At 44.6% G+C, this 23,109-nt stretch overlaps 2 protein-coding genes across 2 annotated transcripts in view; one reads left to right on the top strand and one right to left on the bottom strand.

Annotated features, from left to right (window-relative positions):
• LOC132887108 (cytochrome b5) overlaps positions 1-5,967 on the bottom strand; it is a 41,205-nt gene extending 35,238 nt beyond the window's left edge. Inside the window, exon 1 of the mRNA XM_060922488.1 lies at positions 5,734-5,967. Coding sequence (XP_060778471.1) covers positions 5,734-5,868 — 135 coding nt within the window. The 5' untranslated portion in view covers positions 5,869-5,967. The remainder of the gene's footprint in view (positions 1-5,733) is intronic.
• LOC132886149 (uncharacterized protein C18orf63-like) overlaps positions 1-23,109 on the top strand; it is a 215,411-nt gene that overhangs the window by 123,766 nt on the left and 68,536 nt on the right. The window contains 3 exon segments of the mRNA XM_060920717.1: positions 14,355-14,508; positions 21,908-21,986; positions 22,672-22,728. Coding sequence (XP_060776700.1) covers positions 14,366-14,508; positions 21,908-21,986; positions 22,672-22,728 — 279 coding nt within the window. The 5' untranslated portion in view covers positions 14,355-14,365.

Below are 23,109 nucleotides of genomic sequence, written 5' to 3'. Positions count from 1 at the left end.
CACGCTCGCTGTCTCTTTCAGCGCTCGCCGTCTCTCTCTCGCGCTCACACACACCGTCTCTCTCTCACGAGCTCGCACACACCGTCTCTCTCGCGCGCTCGCACACACCGTCTCTCTGGCGCGCTCGCACACACCGTCTCTCTCGCGCGCTCGCACACACCGTCTCTCTCGCGCGCTCGCACACACCGTCTCTCTCGCGCGCTCGCACACACCGTCTCTCTCGCGCGCTCGCACACACCGTCTCTCTCGCGCGCTCGCACACACCGTCTCTCTCGCGCGCTCGCACACACCGTCTCTCTGGCGCGCTCGCGCACACTGTCTCTCTGGCGCGCTCGCGCACACTGTCTCTCTGGTGCGCTCGCGCACACTGTCTCTCTGGCGTGCACACCGTCTCTCGCGCCCTCACTGTCTCGCGCTCGCACACAGTCTCTCTCTCGCGCTCGCACACAGTCTCTCTCTCTCTCGCGCACACCGTCTTCTCTCGCGCACACCGTCTTCTCTCGCGCGCACACCGTCTTCTCTCGCGCGCACACCGTCTTCTCTCGCGCGCACACCGTCTTCTCTCGCGCGCACACCGTCTTCTCTCGCGCGCTCGCACACACCGTCTCTCTCGCGCGCTCGCTCACACCGTCTCTCTCGCGCGCTCGCTCACACCGTCTCTCTCTCGCGCGCGCTCACACCGTCTCTCTCGCGCGCTCGCACACACCGTCTCTCTCGTGCTCGCACACACCGTCTCTCTGGCGCGCTCGCGCACACCGTCTCTCGCACGCTCACCGTCTCTCGCACGCTCACCGTCTCTTTCAGCGCTCGCCGTCTCTCTCTCGCGCTCACACACACCGTCTCTCTCTCACGAGCTCGCACACACCGTCTCTCTCGCGCGCTCGCACACACCGTCTCTCTCGCGCGCTCGCACACACCGTCTCTCTGGCGCGCTCGCACACACCGTCTCTCTGGCGCGCTCGCACACACCGTCTCTCTGGCGCGCTCGCACACACCGTCTCTCTCGCGCGCTCGCACACACCGTCTCTCTCGCGCGCTCGCACACACCGTCTCTCTCGCGCGCTCGCACACACCGTCTCTCTCGCGCGCTCGCACACACCGTCTCTCTCGCGCGCTCGCACACACCGTCTCTCTCGCGCGCTCGCACACACCGTCTCTCTCGCGCGCTCGCACACACCGTCTCTCTCGCGCGCTCGCACACACCGTCTCTCTCGCGCGCTCGCACACACCGTCTCTCTCGCGCGCTCGCACACACCGTCTCTCTCGCGCGCTCGCACACACCGTCTCTCTCGCGCGCTCGCACACACCGTCTCTCTCGCGCGCTCGCACACACCGTCTCTCTCGCGCGCTCGCACACACCGTCTCTCTCGCGCGCTCGCACACACACCGTCTCTCTCGCGCGCTCGCACACACACCGTCTCTCTCGCGCGCTCGCACACACACCGTCTCTCTCGCGCGCTCGCACACACACCGTCTCTCTCTCGCGCGCTCGCCCACACACCGTCTCTCTCTCGCGCGCTCTCTCTCTCTCACTCACTCACTCTGTCTCTCTCTCACTCACACCGTCTTACTCACACTGTCTCGCTCTCTCACTCAGTCTCGCTCTCTCTCTCACACACACACACACACACACACACACACACACACACACACACACAGTCTCTCTCACTCACACTCTCTCTCTCACTCACACACACACACAGTCTCTCTCTCACACACACACTGTCTCTCTCTCTCGCACACACTGTCTCTCTCACTCACGCACACACTGTCTCTCTCTCGCACGCACACACTGTCTCTCTCTCTCACTCACGCACGCACACACTGTCTCTCTCTCTCACTCACGCACGCACACACTGTCTCTCTCTCTCTCTCACTCACGCACGCACACACTGTCTCTCTCTCTCTCTCACTCACGCACGCACACACTGTCTCTCTCTCTCTCTCACTCACGCACGCACACACTGTCTCTCTCTCTCTCTCACTCACGCACGCACACACTGTCTCTCTCTCTCTCTCACTCACGCACGCACACACTGTCTCTCTCTCTCTCTCACTCACGCACACACTGTCTCTCTCTCTCTCTCACTCACGCACACACTGTCTCTCTCTCTCTCACTCACGCACACACTGTCTCTCTCTCTCTCTCACTCACGCACACACTGTCTCTCTCTCTCTCTCACTCACGCACACACTGTCTCTCTCTCTCTCTCACTCACGCACACACTGTCTCTCTCTCTCTCTCACTCACGCACACACTGTCTCTCTCTCTCACTCACGCACACACTGTCTCTCTCTCTCACTCACGCACACACTGTCTCTCTCTCTCACTCACGCACACACTGTCTCTCTCTCTCACTCACGCACACACTGTCTCTCTCTCTCACTCACGCACTCACTGTCTCTCTCTCTCACTCACGCACTCACTGTCTCTCTCTCTCACTCACGCACTCACTGTCTCTCTCTCTCACTCACGCACTCACTGTCTCTCTCTCTCACTCACGCACTCACTGTCTCTCTCTCTCACTCACGCACTCACTGTCTCTCTCTCTCACTCACGCACTCACTGTCTCTCTCTCTCACTCACGCACTCACTGTCTCTCTCTCTCACTCACGCACTCACTGTCTCTCTCTCTCACTCACGCACTCACTGTCTCTCTCTCTCACTCACGCACTCACTGTCTCTCTCTCTCACTCACGCACTCACTGTCTCTCTCTCTCACTCACGCACTCACTGTCTCTCTCTCTCACTCACGCACTCACTGTCTCTCTCTCTCACTCACGCACTCACTGTCTCTCTCTCTCACTCACGCACACACTGTCTCTCTCTCTCACTCACACACTGTCTCTCTCTCTCACTCACACACTGTCTCTCTCTCTCACTCACACACTGTCTCTCTCTCTCACTCACACACTGTCTCTCTCTCTCACTCACACACTGTCTCTCTCTCTCACTCACACACTGTCTCTCTCTCTCACTCACACACTGTCTCTCTCTCTCACTCACACACTGTCTCTCTCTCTCACTCACACACTGTCTCTCTCTCTCACTCACACACTGTCTCTCTCTCACACACACTGTCTCTCTCTCACTCACACACTGTCTCTCACTCACACACTGTCTCTCTCACTCACACACAGTCTCTCTCACTCTCGCACACACTGTCTCTCTCTCTCACTCACGCACACACTGTCTCTCTCTCACTCACGCACACACTGTCTCTCTCTCTCACTCACGCACACACTGTCTCTCTCTCTCACTCACGCACACACTGTCTCTCTCTCTCACTCACGCACACACTGTCTCTCTCTCTCACTCACGCACACACTGTCTCTCTCTCTCACTCACGCACACACTGTCTCTCTCTCTCACTCACGCACACACTGTCTCTCTCTCTCACTCACGCACACACTGTCTCTCTCTCTCACTCACGCACTCACTGTCTCTCTCTCTCACTCACGCACTCACTGTCTCTCTCTCTCACTCACGCACTCACTGTCTCTCTCTCTCACTCACGCACTCACTGTCTCTCTCTCTCTCACTCACGCACTCACTGTCTCTCTCTCTCACTCACGCACTCACTGTCTCTCTCTCTCACTCACGCACTCACTGTCTCTCTCTCTCACTCACGCACTCACTGTCTCTCTCTCTCACTCACGCACTCACTGTCTCTCTCTCTCACTCACGCACTCACTGTCTCTCTCTCTCACTCACGCACTCACTGTCTCTCTCTCTCACTCACGCACTCACTGTCTCTCTCTCTCACTCACGCACTCACTGTCTCTCTCTCTCACTCACGCACTCACTGTCTCTCTCTCTCACTCACGCACTCACTGTCTCTCTCTCTCACTCACGCACTCACTGTCTCTCTCTCTCACTCACGCACTCACTGTCTCTCTCTCTCACTCACGCACTCACTGTCTCTCTCTCTCACTCACACACTGTCTCTCTCTCTCTCACTCACACACTGTCTCTCTCTCTCACTCACACACTGTCTCTCTCTCTCACTCACACACTGTCTCTCTCTCTCACTCACACACTGTCTCTCTCTCTCACTCACACACTGTCTCTCTCTCACTCACACACTGTCTCTCTCTCACTCACACACTGTCTCTCTCTCACTCACACACTGTCTCTCTCTCACTCACACACTGTCTCTCTCACTCACACACAGTCTCTCTCACTCACACACAGTCTCTCTCACTCTCACTGTCTCTCTCTCTCACTCACGCACACACTGTGTCTCTCTCTCTCACTCACGCACACACTGTGTCTCTCTCTCTCACTCACGCACACACTGTCTCTCTCTCTCACTCACGCACACACTGTCTCTCTCTCTCACTCACGCACACACTGTCTCTCTCTCTCACTCACGCACACACTGTCTCTCTCTCTCACTCACGCACACACTGTCTCTCTCTCTCACTCACGCACACACTGTCTCTCTCTCTCACTCACGCACACACTGTCTCTCTCTCTCACTCACGCACACACTGTCTCTCTCTCTCACTCACGCACACACTGTCTCTCTCTCTCACTCACGCACACACTGTCTCTCTCTCTCACTCACGCACACACTGTCTCTCTCTCTCACTCACGCACACACTGTCTCTCTCTCTCACTCACGCACACACTGTCTCTCTCTCTCACTCACGCACACACTGTCTCTCTCTCTCACTCACGCACACACTGTCTCTCTCTCTCACTCACGCACACACTGTCTCTCTCTCTCACTCACGCACACACTGTCTCTCTCTCTCACTCACGCACACACTGTCTCTCTCTCTCACTCACGCACACACTGTCTCTCTCTCTCACTCACGCACACACTGTCTCTCTGTCTCACTCACGCACACACTGTCTCTCTGTCTCACTCACGCACACACTGTCTCTCTGTCTCACTCACGCACACACTGTCTCTCTCTCTCACTCACGCACACACTGTCTCTCTCTCTCACTCACGCACTCACTGTCTCTCTCTCTCACTCACGCACTCACTGTCTCTCTCTCTCACTCACGCACTCACTGTCTCTCTCTCTCACTCACGCACTCACTGTCTCTCTCTCTCACTCACACACTGTCTCTCTCTCTCACTCACACACTGTCTCTCTCTCTCACTCACACATTGTCTGTCTCTCTCTCACTCACACACTGTCTCTCTCTCACTCACACACTGTCTCTCTCTCTCACTCACACACTGTCTCTCTCTCACTCACACACACACACTGTCTCTCTCACTCACACACACACTGTCTCTCTCTCTCACTCACTCACGCACACACTGTCTCTCTCTCTCTCTCACTCACGCACACACTGTCTCTCTCTCTCACTCACGCACACACTGTCTCTCTCACTCACGCACACACTGACTCTCTCACTCACGCACACACTGACTGTCTCTCTCACGCACACACTGACTGTCTCTCTCTCACACACACACACACACACACACACTCTCTCTCTCTCTCTCTCTCTCACTCACTCACACACACACTGTCTCTCTCTCACTCACACACGCTAATACTGTCTCTCTCTCACACACTGTCTCTCTCTCTCTCTCTCTCTCTCTCTCTCTCTCACACACACACACACAGTTATTAGTTAGATATTGTAGGCGCTATAATACTGTACACAACCTTTCAAACATTAACACACTGTAACTAATCGAACTTTTAATGTCTCCTGGTGAAATCCAGCGACTCATGATGAAATTACAAACCTCTTAAACTCACCTCCTCCAGGAACTTGGTCACATCGAACACTTTGTGGTTGATGATAATCCATGTACTTTTGAACGAGTTATGTTCCTCCACTTCAGACAGGCGGTAGTATCTCACCTCCTTCCCCCCCGAGCCGTGTTCCTCCATGGTTCTCCCGGAGCTGTGGTGCAGAGCTCAGCTCTCACTCTGGACTGACTGAAGCTTCTCCGCACTTCCACTTCACCGACCCAGGAACAGCGCCCTCACTGAGCTGCTCAACTGACACCGCCAAGTCCCGCCTCAGCGACACTCTGATTGGCTAACACACACGCACGCTCTGGTGCTTCATTCTGATTGGATAAATCTTTATCAATCAATCCCGGTGACGCAAAGTTGGGGGAAAAAAAGAAAGAGTGATTGGGCCTAAAGTGCACTTGAGGTCAACAGAGGTTCTCACGCAAAACGCGGAGATGTAGTTTTACACCACAATATACGACTCTACAAGGGCTTCATAGTTTTATGTGTAGTGAAGAGAAAACTTTTAGGAATAACGCCTGCATTTTATAAACTAAATATAGTATTGTTTAACAAATGCCTTTCAGTCAGAGCTCACTCCGGCTATTATACTAAGAAAAAAAAAATATATGTTGATATAAACTGTTTTATTTACATCTGCTCCACCTCTGTTATAATGTATAACATCAGTAACAAGCCAAATAATTTTAAAATCGGGTTAATATGCGAGTTATATCTTGTTTTATAAAAGTACAAGTGCTGGTCATATAATTAGAATATCATGAAAAAGTTGATTTATTTCAGTAATTCCATTCAAAAAGTGGGCAGCACGGTGGTGTAGTGGTTAGCGCTGTCGCCTCACAGCAAGAAGGTCCGGGTTCGAGCCCTGTGGCCGGCGAGGGCCTTTCTGTGCGGAGTTTGCATGTTCTCCCCGTGTCCACATGGGTTTCCTCCGGGTGCTCCGGTTTCCCCCACAGTCCAAAGACATGCAGGTTAGGTTAACTGGTGACTCTAAATTGAGCGTAGGTGTGAATGCGAGTGTGAATGGTTGCCTGTGTCTATGTGTCAGCCCTGTGATGACCTGGCGACTTGTCCAGGGTGTACCCCGCCTTTCGCCCATAGTCAGCTGGGATAGGCTCCAGCTTGCCTGCGACCCTGTAGAAGGATAAAGCGGCTAGAGATAATGAGATGAGATATCATGAAAAAGTTGATTTATTTCAGTAATTCCATTCAAAAAGTGGGTGGCACAGTGGTGTAGTGGTTAGCACTGTCGCCTCACAGCAAGAAGGTCCGGGTTCGAGCCCCGTGGCCGGCAAGGGCCTTTCTGTGCGGAGTTTGCATGTTCTCCCCGTGTCCGGGTGCTCCGGTTTCCCCCACAGTCCAAAGACATGCAGGTTAGGTTAACTGGTGACTCTAAATTGAGCGTAGGTGTGAATGTGAGTGTGAATGGTTGTCTGTGTCTATGTGTCAGCCCTGTGATGACCTGGCGACTTGTCCAGGGTGTACCCCGCCTCTCGCCCGTAGTCAGCTGGGATAGGCTCCAGCTTGCCTGCGACCCTGTAGAACAGGATAAAGCGGCTAGAGATAATGAGATTAGATGTTTATTTCTTATAATTTTGATGATTATAACTGACAACTAATGAAAATCCCAAATTCAGTATCTCAGAAAATTAGAATATTACTTAAGACCAATACAAAAAAAGGATTTTTAGAAATGTTGGCCAACTGAAAAGTATGAACATGAAAAGTATGAGCATGTACAGCACTCAGTACTTAGTTGGGGCTCCTTTTGCCTGAATTACTGCAGCAATGCGGCGTGGCATGGAAGTCGATCAGTCTGTGGCACTGCTCAGGTGTTATGAGAGCCCAGGTTGCTCTGATAGTGGCCTTCAGCTCTTCTGCATTGTTGGGTCTGGCATATCGCATCTTCCTCTTCACAATACCCCATAGATTTTCGATGGGGTTAAGGTCAGGCGAGTTTGCTGGCCAATTAAGAACAGGGATACCATGGTCCTTAAACCAGGTACTGGTAGCTTTGGCACTGTGTGCAGGTGCCAAGTCCTGTTGGAAAATGAAATCTGCATCTCCATAAAGTTGGCCAGCAGCAGGAAGCGTGAAGTGCTCTAAAACGTCCTGGTAGATGGCTGTGTTGACCTTGGACCTCAGAAAACCCAGTGGACCAACACCAGAAGATGACATGGCACCCCAAACCATCACTGACTGTGGAAACTTTACACTGGACCTCAAGCAATGTGGATTCTGTGCCTCTCCTCTCTTCCTCCAGACTCTGGGACCTTGATTTCCAAAGGAAATGCAACATTTACTTTAATCAGAGAACATAACTTTGGACCACTCAGCAGCAGTCCAGTCCTTTTTGTCTTTAACCCAGGCGAGACGCTTCTGACGCTGTCTCTTGTTCAAGAGTGGCTTGACACAAGGAATGCGACAGCTGAAACCCATGTCTTGCATACGTCTGTGCGTGGTGGTTCTTGAAGCACTGACTCCAGCTGCAATCCACTCTTTGTGAATCTCCCCCACATTTTTGAATGGGTTTTTCACAATCCTCTCCAGGGTGCGGTTATCCCTATTGCTTGTACACTTTTTTTCTACCACATCTTTTCCTTCCCTTCGCCTCTCTATTAATGTGCTTGGACACAGAGCTCTGTGAACAGCCAGCCTCTTTAGCAATGACCTTTTGTGTCTTGCCCTCCTTGTGCAAGGTGTCAATGGTCGTCTTTTGGACAACTGTCAAGTCAGCAGTCTTCCCCATGATTGTGTCGCCTACAGAACTCGACTGAGAGACCATTTAAAGGCCTTTGCAGGTGTTTTGAGTTAATTAGCTGATTAGAGTGTGGCACCAGGTGTCTTCAATATTGAACCTTTTCACAATATTTTAATTTTCTGAGATACTGAATTTGGGGTTCTCATTAGTTGTCAGTTATAATCATCAAAATTAAAAGAAATAAACACTTGAAATATATCAGTCTGTGTGTAACGTATGAATATAATATACAAGTTTCACTTTTTGAATGGAATTACTGAAATAAATCAACTTTTTCATGATATTCTAATTATATGACCAGCACCTGTAGATGAACCTTCTCCATTGGCTTTCAGTCAAACTTGGAACCTTTCCAATATGGCCGACGCGTTGGCGTAGCTAGCATCAACTATGAATGCGGACCCTTTCCAATATGGCGGACGCGCTCTCCTGTGAAGAGCTAGCTTGGTGGCTAGCTAACTGTAGCTAGTTGAGTTCCTAGCATTCATACAGATTTTGAGGTTAAAGGGGGAAAAAGTTTTAAAGTAAACATAATTTATTACCAATTTTCGCGAAAATAATATAGTATTAATAGTTTTAATACAATAACAGTAGTGTTGTTAATAGTGTGACGGTGAGTTATGGAAGTAAATGTCTTATCATGTAAATGTTTCCAAAATATCAATTAAGTATTTAGCAAAGAAATATTTAGCTGTTAGCATAAACTAGCTTGATTGCTAGTGAGGTCTGCTATCTGGGGCTGGTTCAGTAAACAAGTTTACTAGCTAAATAAAAATAAAATAATAGATATATCTTGTATTAGAGTAATTTGTTTAAGAATACAAGCTAACATTCATGGTGAATTTGCCCCTAATTTTTGGACATAACTATCCGCAAGAGCAACTAAACTGTAAAAGAAAACATTTCTGAGGTAAAATGTTTTTAACCAATGCTAGTTCATTAATCAGGGAAAGCAAGATTGAGGTGAAAGGATATAATCATAGTAACAATAATAATAGTTATATTTTAGTAAATTATCATTTTGTGAAGTCGCTCCAAATAAAAACAGAATTTTCTCACAGCAAAGAGTCACTGAAAGAAATTATAAAAATAATCTTAGGGGTGTGATGTTTTAGGAAAATAATCAACGACAGGGTGGTGTGATGGTGCGAAACAGAGTTACTGTGAGCAACCTGAAGTTGATTACAACCCTGATTCCAAAAAAGTTGGGACAAAGTACAAATTGGAAATAAAAATGGAATACAATGATGTGGAAGTTTCAAAATTCCATATTTTATTCAGAATAGAACATAGATGACATATCAAATGTTTAAACTGAGAAAATGTATCATTTAAAGAGAAAAATTAGGTGATTTTAAATTTCATGATAACAACACATCTCAAAAAAGTTGGGACAAGGCCATGTTTCCCACTGTGAGACATCCCCTTTTCTCTTTACAACAGTCTGTAAACGTCTGGGGACTGAGGAGACAAGTTGCTCAAGTTTAGGGATAGGAATGTTAACCCATTCTTGTCTAATGTAGGATTCTAGTTGCTCAACTGTCTTAGGTCTTTTTTTGTCGTATCTTCCGTTTTATGATGCGCCAAATGTTTTCTATGGGTGAAAGATCTGGACTGCAGGCTGGCCAGTTCAGTACCCAGACCCTTCTTCTACGCAGCCATGATGCTGTAATTGATGCAGTATGTGGTTTGGCATTGTCATGTTGGAAAATGCAAGGTCTTCCCTGAAAGAGACGTCGTCTGGATGGGAGCATATGTTGCTCTAGAACCTGGATATACCTTTCAGCATTGATGGTGTCTTTCCAGATGTGTAAGCTGTCCATGCCACACGCATTAATGCAACCCCATATCATCAGAGATGCAGGCTTCTGAACTGAGCGCTGATAACAACTTGGGTCGTCCTTCTCTTCTTTAGTCCAAATGACACGGCGTCCCTGATTTCCATAAAGAACTTCAAATTTTGATTCATCTGACCACAGAACGGTTTTCCACTTTGCCACAGTCCATTTTAAATGAGCCTTGGCCCAGAGAAGACGTCTGCGCTTCTGGATCATGTTTAGATACGGCTTCTTCTTTGAACTATAGAGTTTTAGCCGGCAACGGCAGATGGCACGGTGAATTGTGTTCACAGATAATGTTCTCTGGAAATATTCCTGAGCCCATTTTGTGATTTCCAATACAGAAGCATGCCTGTATGTGATGCAGTGCTGTCTAAGGGCCCGAAGATCACGGCCATCCAGTATGGTTTTCCGGCCTTGACCCTTACGCACAGAGATTCTTCCAGATTCTCTGAATCTTTTAATGATATCATGCACTGTAGATGGTATGTTCAAACTCTTTGCAATTTTACACTGTCAAACTCCTTTCTGATATTGCTCCACTATTTGTCGGCGCAGAATTAGGGGGATTGGTGATCCTCTTCCCATCATTACTGCTGCTGCTACGCCAAGATGCTCTTTTTATACCCAGTCATGTTAATGACCTATTGCCAATTGACCTAATGAGTTGCAATTTGGTCCTCCAGCTGTTCCTTTTTTGTACCTTTAACTTTTCCAGCCTCTTATTGTCCCTGTCCCAACTTTTTTGAGATGTGTTGCTGTCATAAAATTCCAAATGAGCCAATATTTGGCATGAAATTTCAAAATGTCTCACTTTCGACATTTGATATGTTGTCTATGTTCTATTGTGAATACAATATCAGTTTTTGAGATTTGTAAATTATTGCATTCCGTTTTTATTTACAATTTGTACTTTGTCCCAACTTTTTTGGAATCAGGGTTGTACTTTCCAATAACAGCATAACCATTTTTAGTATAAATACGCAGGTCATTATAGAAAACCGTGGGCTGATTGGTCGAGAAATTCGGACTATTTCTCGATAATCATCTCGAGCGACTCAGCAAAATGGCGGCCGAGCGCTTCGTCGCCGTAAGTGAGGAAGAATTGCAGATTATGAAGGAAAATACTGTTCCTAAAAGCACTAAAGATGCCACGAAGTTTGGTCTCAAACTATTCAAAGGTAAAGTGGAATTGTGATTTATTTTATCCATTTCAAAACAAAGTATTATATGTGAGTCGGCATAGGTAAGTGACATAAGTCCGCGCTGTGCCTTTATTACATTTGCATACCACTTTTGAAGCTTGAAATAAAAAATTTTTTAAACAATCACCTGTGTATTTATACTAAAACAGTTATCCGCCTCAGGCTCAGTGAATATCGACCTCAACTTTGTCTCGGTTATTATTTAAATAATATTGGCTGGCGTTGAGTGATATATCAGATATATTCCATTCATGATATTGAACTCGTCTTCAACTCGTTCAATATCATGCTAGCTGAATGGAATATATCCGATATGCCATGAAAAAAGCCATTATTATTATTATTATTATTCATACACATTCCTTTCAGGTGTTCAACGCATCTTCCTCTTTCAAAGTTCTCTCAAAATCTTCTGTATTTAACGAAGCAAACCTGGCGGCCATGTTCCTTTACAAATTGTCGCAGTCGGTCGCTACCGTGGAAGTTTTACATCACCGACGTGTGCCATCATGTTGTCTTGACAACCATGCAATATCGTAAACCAGATCCAACGCTCATTCTCCATTGGGTAGAGCAGTGGTTCTCAACCTTTTTGGGGTCCTGGACCCCCTGCATATTTTTGATCGACCCTGAGGACCCCCACCCCCCACCCGATCTGGAGGCTAGGGTGCAATTTGATAGAAACAGCAGAAACTGCATTTTAAATTGCATTATGGCATTTATTCACTCTATTCACAACACAACAGCATAGTTTCCAGATGTAACAAAACAGGATATTTATGGCATAAATATCCTATCTGCATAAATTTTATGCAGCATCTTCTGAACATTATGTAACAAAACAGAACTTTTATATAGTAGCTTTCAGAAATATGACTGTAATGAAACAGATTTTTATGCACTCTTCAAGAACAAAAACAAACATAAGTATGAAATCTCAATGAATATAATATATAATTAAGCAATAATATAATAATTATGTAATTAAGTCTTGGTTTTATCTGTAGAGGCAGATGGTGTGTGTGTGTGTTATCAAAGCAAAGCATCCTCACTTCTGTTTTTGTGCCACTTGGGTGTGGTGTAGTGAGGTTTGTAACATTAGCTTAATTTTGAGCGCCAACCGGAACCTTGCAAGTTAATGAGTTTTACCACATCAGCTTCCTGCAAATATTTTTATATATCTTATATTTTATATATTATACAACTCTGTAGTTTAGCTAGATAAAGGTCTCAGTCACATTTGAACAAAATTTTTATTTTTTTTAAAGATATTTTATTTTCACGGACCCCTTGCAATTACACCACGGACCACTAGGGGTCCGCGGACCCCCGGTTGAGAATCACTGGGGTAGAGTGATGTAATACACGTAGGATAAGAAGCGATATGCTAACAATATTGCATGCTATCAAGCCAAATGAATGAAACCCGCTAGAAGGGAATAGAACACGTTTTTATTCCATCAAAAAAGTTTTCTGTACTGTACGTATAATAATTAGGCCAAAAAAAAAAAAATAGTATGTTTCCGGTAACATGAAATACTAAAATAAGGTCGGTAGGTAGGAAAAAGTGTTTTTTTTTCTTAATTTTTTTTATTTTGTTCAAAAAAATTAACACAAGTAAACATCTTACAAAATAGTATTTTGGCACAGAATCCTTTATACCACACATCATAATAAAATAAAAGTGTTTTAAATCTTTAAACGAATAAAAAAAAATATCGCGAGAGTTCGAGTTATGATCTACGGAAGCGATATTTCATGATATTTTCATGTAATAACGTGAAAACACCTTATCAAGAAATAACGTGAAAATAACGTCCTAGGCTAGGCTACTTCCATTAAAAGCAGACGGCCTAGCCTAGCCTACTGTAGAACTTGGGTCGAGCAAAAACACTGAGCAAAAACATGGCTGAATCCTGAATGACTCCTATTTGTATAAATAGGGGACTACATAGGCGGTAAAACGTAGTGTTTTTCCCTGCCATGGAAGTGCACTTGTATACTGAACAGGAAGCAATTTGCATTACAGCCTTGAATGAGGATTCAAAATGGCGGCTCGGCTCAGTTTTCCCTTCCTCCTTCAGTATACAAGTGCGCTTCCATGTTTATGCAGGAGGGCTGATAGAAGTGGCGAAACATTTTACTTTTTATCGTTTCTTTCACAACTTGAATGCGTTGAAACAAAAAATTATGACAAACTAACACCGCTTACACTAAAATATCGAGGGAAATTTGTAATAAAAACTTTACGGTCGGCAATTTCGACGCGGAAATTCTCGATCGGTCGGGTTACCGGAAACACACTATTTTTTTTATTTAGCCTTACCGATATTCATTTTGCCTTCAGCGAGTAATTGTTAAATAGTCACATCCATGAGACAAGTTTGTTCCTGTTATCACTTGGTTTAAAGCAGCTGTAAACAGTCATTCCTTCAGTCCATTATGAATAATAAAGCTCAATAACAATTTCCCCCTTCGCCCTACCATTTGTTCCGACCCCAACCCCTCCATTTTGCACCCTGCCATGTAAAGAAGTCCATAAATCAAGCTGTTCCTGTGGAAATAATAACAGATTAATAGAACAAATGCATTAATATAATATGCCTTGTAGCTGAAACTACGGTCAGATCTGCTGTTATAGAAAATTAATCCACAACGTCTGACCAATCAGATTTGGAGGATTTTACCCTGCTGTGATATAATGATGAGTATTGAACCTCTGCGATGTATAATTCATTCCCGAATTCTTCATTGTGCCCAGCTTCATTGAGGATTTTTTTTCTGTGAGCAAATCTAAGAAGTTTTGTCATTCAGTCTTTTGCAGAATGACTGGATACAGCGAACAGTGTCTCTTCTTCGTCCCTGTACCAGATCTGAAGAAACTCTACAGTGTTTTTCTCTCATTTCCCGGTTTTTCATCTCAAGCAGACGAAGGAGAGCTGAGAAACAGACAGGTGAAGACCTGCAGGTGAGGCCCATTATTAATAATTAAACAACAAACACAGTTCCACTCCACACACTCATTAATCAGTAATAATAAAGGGCAGAAATATGATCTTATTTACCCAACCTAAGAACTTTATTTGATTACACTGTACATGTGTGGAGAGCGATGATGACTAACTTCGATATGGATATCAGGTATCACAGGGCTTGATATCAAAACAATACTATGAAGCAATAATAATAACACTTGTCATCGATTGACGTTCCTTACGCTGTTTAAAACATTAATTGGCTTCAGTTAGCTTGGTGTGAGGCAGGAATACACCAGTCCATGACAGGACAGGGCACGACACACAGATTCACAAACGACTGTAGTTCATAAATTTCAATTATGTCCTATATCTCTGTATGGGGTCATTCCACGTCAATTCAACCGGGGCCCGCGCACTTAGGTCTCAAAAAATTCTGAAAAAATCACCAGGTGGACCCATGTTACCTAGGAGAAACACTGTAAATTTATTTGAATGTAAGATGTACACTTTCCATGTTACAGCCAGTTTTACTGGGGGAGGGGGGTGTCAATTTTGTTCAGACTCTTTTTTTTTTTTTTGTCAAAGTTCACAAGCCCATAGCTCAAGAACTAAACCATGTAAGAGGCTCAAATTTTGCATGCTGGTACATAAATAGGAATAGTATGTAGCAAAACTGTCATTTTGGGTCTGGATGATCCTGCATGGTCATAGCACTCCCTCAAAGATGATCAAAATTTTATTGGAGTTTTTGGCTGAGCTCGGTTTAGGCCTTCAGAAGACGTATTTTTACCCAACATAGGCTCTTGATTTTTTTCCTTTATTGAGATAAGTAGAAACACTCTCAAAAAAAGCAATAAACAGAAAGGAAACTCCATCAGTGTTTGAACAGAAGACCTCACAAGTCTGACAAATCATTTTGGATGTCATTTTCAGAGCACCGTAACACCTTGTGGGAATGTGTGCAGATTTTTTAAATATTTTTTTCTTTATTCTCCACGATCCCATCTCATCTCATCTCATTATCTCCAGCCACTTTATCCTGTTCTACAGGGTCGCAGGCAAGCTGGAGCCTATCCCAGCTGACTACGGGCGAAAGGCGGGGTACACCCTGGACAAGTCGCCAGGTCATCACAGGGCTGACACATAGACACAGACAACCATTCACACTCACATTCACACCTACGCTCAATTTAGAGTCACCAGTTAACCTAACCTGCATGTCTTTGGACTGTGGGGGAAACCGGAGCACCCGGAGGAAACCCACGCGGACACGGGGAGAACATGCAAACTCCACACAGAAAGGCCTTCGCCGGCCACGGGGCTCGAACCCGGACCTTCTTGCTGTGAGGCGACAGCGCTAACCACTACACCACCGTGCCGCCCCCTTACTCGAATCTTTCTTTTAAATTTACATTGTTTCTCCTGGGCGGCACGGTGGTGTAGTGGTTAGCACCGTCGCCTCACAGCAAGAAGGTCTGGGTTCGAGCCCCGTGGCCGGCGAGGGCCTTTCTGTGTGGAGTTTGCATGTTCTCCCCGTGTCTGCGTGGGTTTCCTCCGGGTGCTCCGGTTTCCCCCACAGTCCAAAGACATGCAGGTTAGGTTAACTGGTGACTCTAAATTGAGCGTAGGTGTGAATGTGTGAATGGTTGTCTGTGTCTATGTGTCAGCCCTGTGATGACCTGGCGACTTGTCCAGGGTGTACCCCGCCTTTCGCCCGTAGTCAGCTGGGATAGGCTCCAGCTTGCCTGCGACCCTGTAGAACAGGATAAAGCGGCTAGAGATAATGAGATGAGATGAGATTGTTTCTCCTAGGTAACATGGGTACATCTGGTAATTTTTTTTTTCAGAATTTTTTGAGACCCAAGTGTGCGGGCCCCGGTTGAATTGACGTGGAATGACCCTATTTTTTTTTAAAGATTTTTTTGGGCATTTTTCACCTTTATTGGATAGGACAGTGTAGAGACAGGAAATGAGCGGGAGAGAGAGAGACGGGGAGGGATCAGGAAATGACTTCGGATCGGAATCGAACCCGGGTCCCCGGATTTATGGTATGGCGCCTTATCCACCTGAGCCACGACGCTCCCATGACCCTACGTTTAACACCAAATATTTCTATTTTCACTAAAGTGTTCATTCATCTTTCATACTGCTGATATATCATATAGACACCAGTGTTTTACTGGGAAATACGCCACTCGTATTTTTCATACGAGCTCCATCCGGGACATGGAGAACCAAAACCGTGACATAAATCTCTGTATGTGACTTGTGAGGAAATCGATGAATTTTTGTGATAAATGTGGGTACTTTTTGTTTGTGAATGTGTCGATATAATAAAAAGAAAATCACACGTTGGCTTGAAGATATGAAGTTTATCTTCTCGTGTTGAAAAACTCGCATTTTTTATTTGAAATACATTGCGGATCTGAGTGACATATTGGCTGGCATTGAGTGGTCTATCAGATATATTACATTCAGCTAGCATGATATTGAACAAGTCGTATATCTGATATGCCATGAAAAAAGCCAGCCAATATTATTATAATACATTCCTTCCGGGTGTTCAACGCATCTTTCTCTTTCAAATTTCTCCCAAAATCTTCCATATTTAACAAAGCAAACCTGGCGGCCATGTTTGTTTACAAGTTGTCACGGTCGCTCGCTAGCACCAACGTTTTATGTCTCCGATGTGTGACGTCATGTTGTCTTGACAACCATGCAATGTCATAAACTATATTCAACACTCAGTCTCCTTTGAATAGAGTGACGTAATACACGTAGGATAAGCGATATGCTAACAATATTGCATGCGATCAAACCAAATGAATGAAACCTGCTAGAACACATGTTTTTATTCCATGGAAATCGTGTCCTGTATGTATAACAATTCCCGATATTTCACTCCGATGACGTCACTCCCAGTGTTTTCCCGCTGACAAGACGCGCGTTGTCAAAATGGCGAATCGGTTCAGAATTAAAACTCTTTTGATTAAGTTGCGCATTATTTTTTTGTGAATATGTCCAGATAATATAAAGAACGTTTCACAGTGGTGCGAAGATATGAAGTTTATTATCTTGTGTTGAAAAATATTTTCACTCGTGAATACGTTCACCACTCGAAGATAAACTTCATATCTTCGTGCCACCGTGTCGTATCCTCTATTCATTGTGGTTGATATTGGGTGATATACCAGCTGATATTGGGTGAGAGGTGACGTACACCATGAACAAATTACCAGTCTATCACGGGGCTACACATAGAGACAAACAACCATTCACACTCACATTCACACCTACGGTCAATTTAGAGTCACCAGTTAACCTAACCTGCATGTCTTTGGACTGTGGGGGAAACCGGAGCACCCGGAGGAAACCCACGCGGACACGGGGAGAACATGCGAACTCCACACAGAAAGGCCCTTGCCGGCTACGGGGCTCGAACCCAGAACCTTCTTGCTGTGAGGCGACAGTGCTAACCACGACACCGCCGTGCCGTCGACTAATGTGTTATTAATCTTGTTTAAGTTTAATGTGATTAAGATTAGAGCCACACAAAAATAGACGAGATAAATAATTAGGGATGATATAACTTTGACAAAATATATATATATATATATATATATGTTATTTACCAGCTGGGAGGTCCGTATGGTGAAATACCGTGACCGAGGTCTTGAAAGTAGTGACCGAGGCCGAGGTTATGGTATTTCACCATATGGACCGACCTTAAGCTGGTAAATAATATATTTATTTTTTTCTTTACCAAATTCTAACAGAAAACAAGAGCACCCGAAAGGGAAAACCGAGCCGAGCCACCATTTTGAATCCTCATTCACGGCTGTAATGCAAATTGCTTCCTCCTCGGTATACAAGTGCACTTCCATGGCAGGAAAAAAGCTACATTTTGCCGCCTATGCAGTCCCCTATTTATACAAATAGGAGTCATTCAGGATTCAGCCATGTTTTTGCTCGGCGTTAGCAACAGTTAGAGGTTTTTAGCTTTCTCCTGAAATGTTTTCTTTTATTTTTTTCTTCCTCAGGGTAGTAAAACTCGCTTTCGCTGTGAACACTGTCGTTATCGCTATCCATGCTGTAAAATTAATGCTATTCTCCTGAGAAATGCTGGCAGAAAAAGATAAATGTTGACAAAAAATGCTACTATGTTTGTTGTTGTGAACGAGCGAGTCGCCAGAGGTCCGTAACTGGGGTCCGTATCCTATGATACGGACCCGCTCGCCAGCCAATCAGAGCGCAGGATTTGATGGAAACCGCACCGCGAAAAAAATATTTAACAGTTATTCCATGAAATTGAGTCATACATGAGCTGATAGCCAACAAGGCGTGTAGCACCGAGTTGGTTATAAGCAGTGTACGACGAGATTGAGTGGGATAACTGTTTTATTATATCGACATTCACTGGAGTTTGAGAAAAAGAGCATTTTATTTTTTTACAAATTCGATAAATAAAACCTTTATACAAAACATTCGACAAAATCATTTCCTCTCAGAATGTAAACAAACCGGTGAAATGACAGTAGCACGGTGGTGTAGTGGTTAGCACTGTCGCCTCACAGCAAGAAGGTCCGGGTTCGAGCCCCGTGGCCGGCGAGGGCCTTTCTGTGTGGAGTTTGCATGTTCTCCCCGTGTCTGCGTGGGTTTCCTCCGGGTGCTCCGGTTTCCCCCACAGTCCAAAGACATGCAGTTAGGTTAACATGGGGCAGCCTTGGGCTGAAGTGCCCTTGAGCAAGGTACCGAACCCCTAACTGCTCCCTGGGCGCTGTAGTGTGGCTGCCCACTGCTCTGGGTGTGTCTGTGTGTGTTCACTGCTTCAGATGGGTTAAATGCAGAGGATGAATTTCACTGTGCTTGAGTGTGCATGTGACAAATAAAGGCTTCTTTTCTTCTCTCTCTCTTCTCTGAAAAATGCGATAATAATGATTCTTGAAAAATTTTCAAAAATGATGGTGAGAACCTATCACATAGATAGATAGATAGATAGATAGATAGATAGATAGATAGATAGATAGACAACCTTTATAGTCATTCAGTATGCAACAAGTGTACACAGAACGTAATTTTGTTGCAGTTTGGCTCAGAACAGAATTAAATACAACCCCGATTCCAAAAAAGTTGGGACAAAGTACAAATTGTAAATAAAAACGGAATGCAATGATGTGGAAGTTTGAAAATTCCATATTTTATTCAGAATAGAACATAGATGACATATTAAATGTTTAAACTGAGAAAATGTATCATTTAAAGAGAAAAATTAGGTGATTTTAAATTTCATGACAACAACACATCTCAAAAAAGTTGGGACAAGGCCATGTTTCCCACTGTGAGACATCCCCTTTTCTCTTTACAACAGTCTGTAAACGTCTGGGGACTGAGGAGACAAGTTGCTCAAGTTTAGGGATAGGAATGTTAACCCATTCTTGTCTAATGTAGGATTCTAGTTGCTCAACTGTCTTAGGTCTTTTTTGTCGTATCTTCCGTTTTATGATGCGCCAAATGTTTTCTATGGGTGAAAGATCTGGACTGCAGGCTGGCCAGTTCAGTACCCGGACCCTTCTTCTACGCAGCCATGATGCTGTAATTGATGCAGTATGTGGTTTGGCATTGTCATGTTGGAAAATGCAAGGTCTTCCCTGAAAGAGACGTCGTCTGGATGGGAGCATATGTTGCTCTAGAACCTGGATATACCTTTCAGCATTGATGGTGTCTTTCCAGATGTGTAAGCTACCCATGCCACACGCACTAATGCAACCCCATACCATCAGAGATGCAGGCTTCTGAACTGAGCGCCGATAACAACTTGGGTCGTCCTTCTCCTCTTTAGTCTGAATGACACGGCGTCCCTAATTTCCATAAAGAACTTCAAATTTTGATTCGTCTGACCACAGAACAGTTTTCCACTTTGCCACAGTCCATTTTAAATGAGCCTTGGCCCAGAGAAGACGTCTGCGCTTCTGGATCATGTTTAGATACGGCTTCTTCTTTGAACTATAGAGTTTTAGCTGGCAACGGCGGATGGCACGGTGAATTGTGTTCACAGATAATGTTCTCTGGAAATATTCCTGAGCCCATTTTGTGATTTCCAATACAGAAGCATGCCTGTATGTGATGCAGTGCCGTCTAAGGGCCCGAAGATCACGGGCACCCAGTATGGTTTTCCGGCCTTGACCCTTACGCACAGAGATTCTTCCAGATTCTCTGAATCTTTTGATGATATTATGCACTGTAGATGATGATATGTTCAAAGTCTTTGCAATTTTACACTGTCGAACTCCTTTCTGATATTGCTCCACTATTTGTTGGCGCAGAATTAGGGGGATTGGTGATCCTCTTCCCATCTTTACTTCTGAGAGCCGCTGCCACTCCAAGATGCTCTTTTTATACCCAGTCATGTTAATGACCTATTGCCAATTGACCTAATGAGTTGCAATTTGGTCCTCCAGCTGTTCCTTTTTTGTACCTTTAACTTTTCCAGCCTCTTATTGCCCCTGTCCCAACTTTTTTGAGATGTGTTGCTGTCATGAAATTTCAAATGAGCCAATATTTGGCATGAAATTTCAAAATGTCCCACTTTCGACATTTGATATGTTGTCTATGTTCTATTGTGAATACAATATCAGTTTTTGAGATTTGTAAATTATTGCATTCCGTTTTTATTTACAATTTGTACTTTGTCCCAACTTTTTTGGAATCGGGGTTGTATAAAAGTGTATTAAAATATACAGCAGCAAAAATATTATAAAGTGCCACAGAGTACAAAGTGACCTGTGGAATTAGGAATTGTTCAAGTATTAATGGAAGAGTTCAGTTTGATTTAGAATTTGGATTGGGAGTTCAGCAGTCTAATGACTGATGTCTAATACTTTTATTCCATATTTGTTGCTTTTTTTTGTATTTTGGGGGGTTTTGTTTTCGGGTAGAGTTTTTATTTCATTGTCGGTTGGTTCAGTAACATGCTCCGCCATTTTGTTTTCCTCTACTCATGGTATTTGAGCTGATATCCTAGTAGTAGAATAGCCAATCAGAGCGCGCGGTTGCTCATATCTAGTGAACGTGGATAGAGTCATGAAAGTTCTTTTTGCCACATTGTAGTATTAAAAAAAACTTCTTGATTCTTTTGGAAACACAAGTTGAAATTTTTACAGATGTACCTAAATCCCATTCAGTGAATGAATGTTATTGTTAACATCATTGGGTTTCTTTCTTTCTTTCTTTCTTTCTTTCTTTCTTTCTTTCTTTCTTTCTTTCTTTCTTTCTTTCTTTCTTTCTTTCTTTCTTTCTTTCTTTCTTTCTTTCTTTCTTTCTTTCTTTCTTTCTTTCTTTGTTCATTTGCTTTATGGAAATAATGCTGTACTGCTTTTTTTTTTTTTCCAGGGAGCTTTTGCATTTGCATTCTGATCTTATTGCGTTCCCTGTGTTGGGCTCTTACGGTGGGATCAGAGTTGTAATGGCTGTAAGTATAGCACACAGTTTGTTCAGTTCACTTTGAGAGCGATAACGTCTTCGTTTCTGTGGTATGCACTCTGTAGATGTGCTCATTTGTATAGTATGGCCGATCTGTTTGCACGAGAACCTGTCGATACACCTGTGCGTGAGAGTGCGTGTAAGTGATCATGTGCGTGCGAGCATTTGTGCGCCTGACAGTCTGTGCTCAGGCATGCTCCGTGAGAAGCCAAATAACTGGTGCACATTCCAGACATTCTGTCAACTCTCTTCCACTGCTGGATTTCGTCCAGTGTAAAACAACACAGAACGGAAGTGTCAAGCACCACAAACGAGGTGCCTTTATACACCATAAGCCCTGCTGGAGTACTGTAGATCAGTAAAGTGTGACGGGAGCAGAGGTTATTCATGCTGTATATGAGTTGCGAGAGTGCAGACTGAGCTTGTAAATAATTGACAGTCCTTAACTTGTGCAGTTATGTTTTGCACATGTAAAGCCAAGCGAGATATAAACCACACATAGATCTAACTGAAAGATGACATGAATGTAACGGAACGTTGGTCGAAGTAATAATGATTTTCAGATGTTATAATGTACGTTTAGGTGTTTCGTAGAAATCGGGTGTGCTTTCAGCGCATTTTAAACTGACCCTTCATATTAACTTTTCATTCTGTCACTGTGAATTTTCCCTTAGATAACATTTTTCAAAAGTGGCATCATCCAGGCTTATGCACACAGCCACAGTTTACAGGTCAGTCAGTCAGATTTTTTTTGCTCATATGAACTCTTTTGGCTTGTATTTTTACAGCCATTTTCTTTGTATAGATTCACATTTGTCACATGTAAGAGATAAAGAAGGGTTTCTGTATCAAAGCCTTGGTTTATAATACTAACTATATATTCTATATGTCACAAAATATACATTTCATGGAGTAAAAATCAGAGCTATTGTGCACTCACTGTCCACTTTATTATGAGACTTCCTGTCAGTGCAAAACAATCTGGCCATCTTCCTCTGACCTCTTTTATCAACAAGGCGCTCGCTTCCACCGACAGAACGGTCGCCCACTCACTCAGTGGGTTTTTTTTTTGTTTTTCGCACCATTCTGTGTAAACTCTACAGACCGTTGTG

Source organism: Neoarius graeffei, chromosome 5, assembly GCF_027579695.1.
Source record: "Neoarius graeffei isolate fNeoGra1 chromosome 5, fNeoGra1.pri, whole genome shotgun sequence".
In the NCBI taxonomy this organism is placed as follows: domain Eukaryota; kingdom Metazoa; phylum Chordata; class Actinopteri; order Siluriformes; family Ariidae; genus Neoarius; species Neoarius graeffei.
The sequence above is the reverse complement of the archived record's forward strand: the minus strand, read 5'-3'. Positions and strand labels throughout refer to the sequence as shown.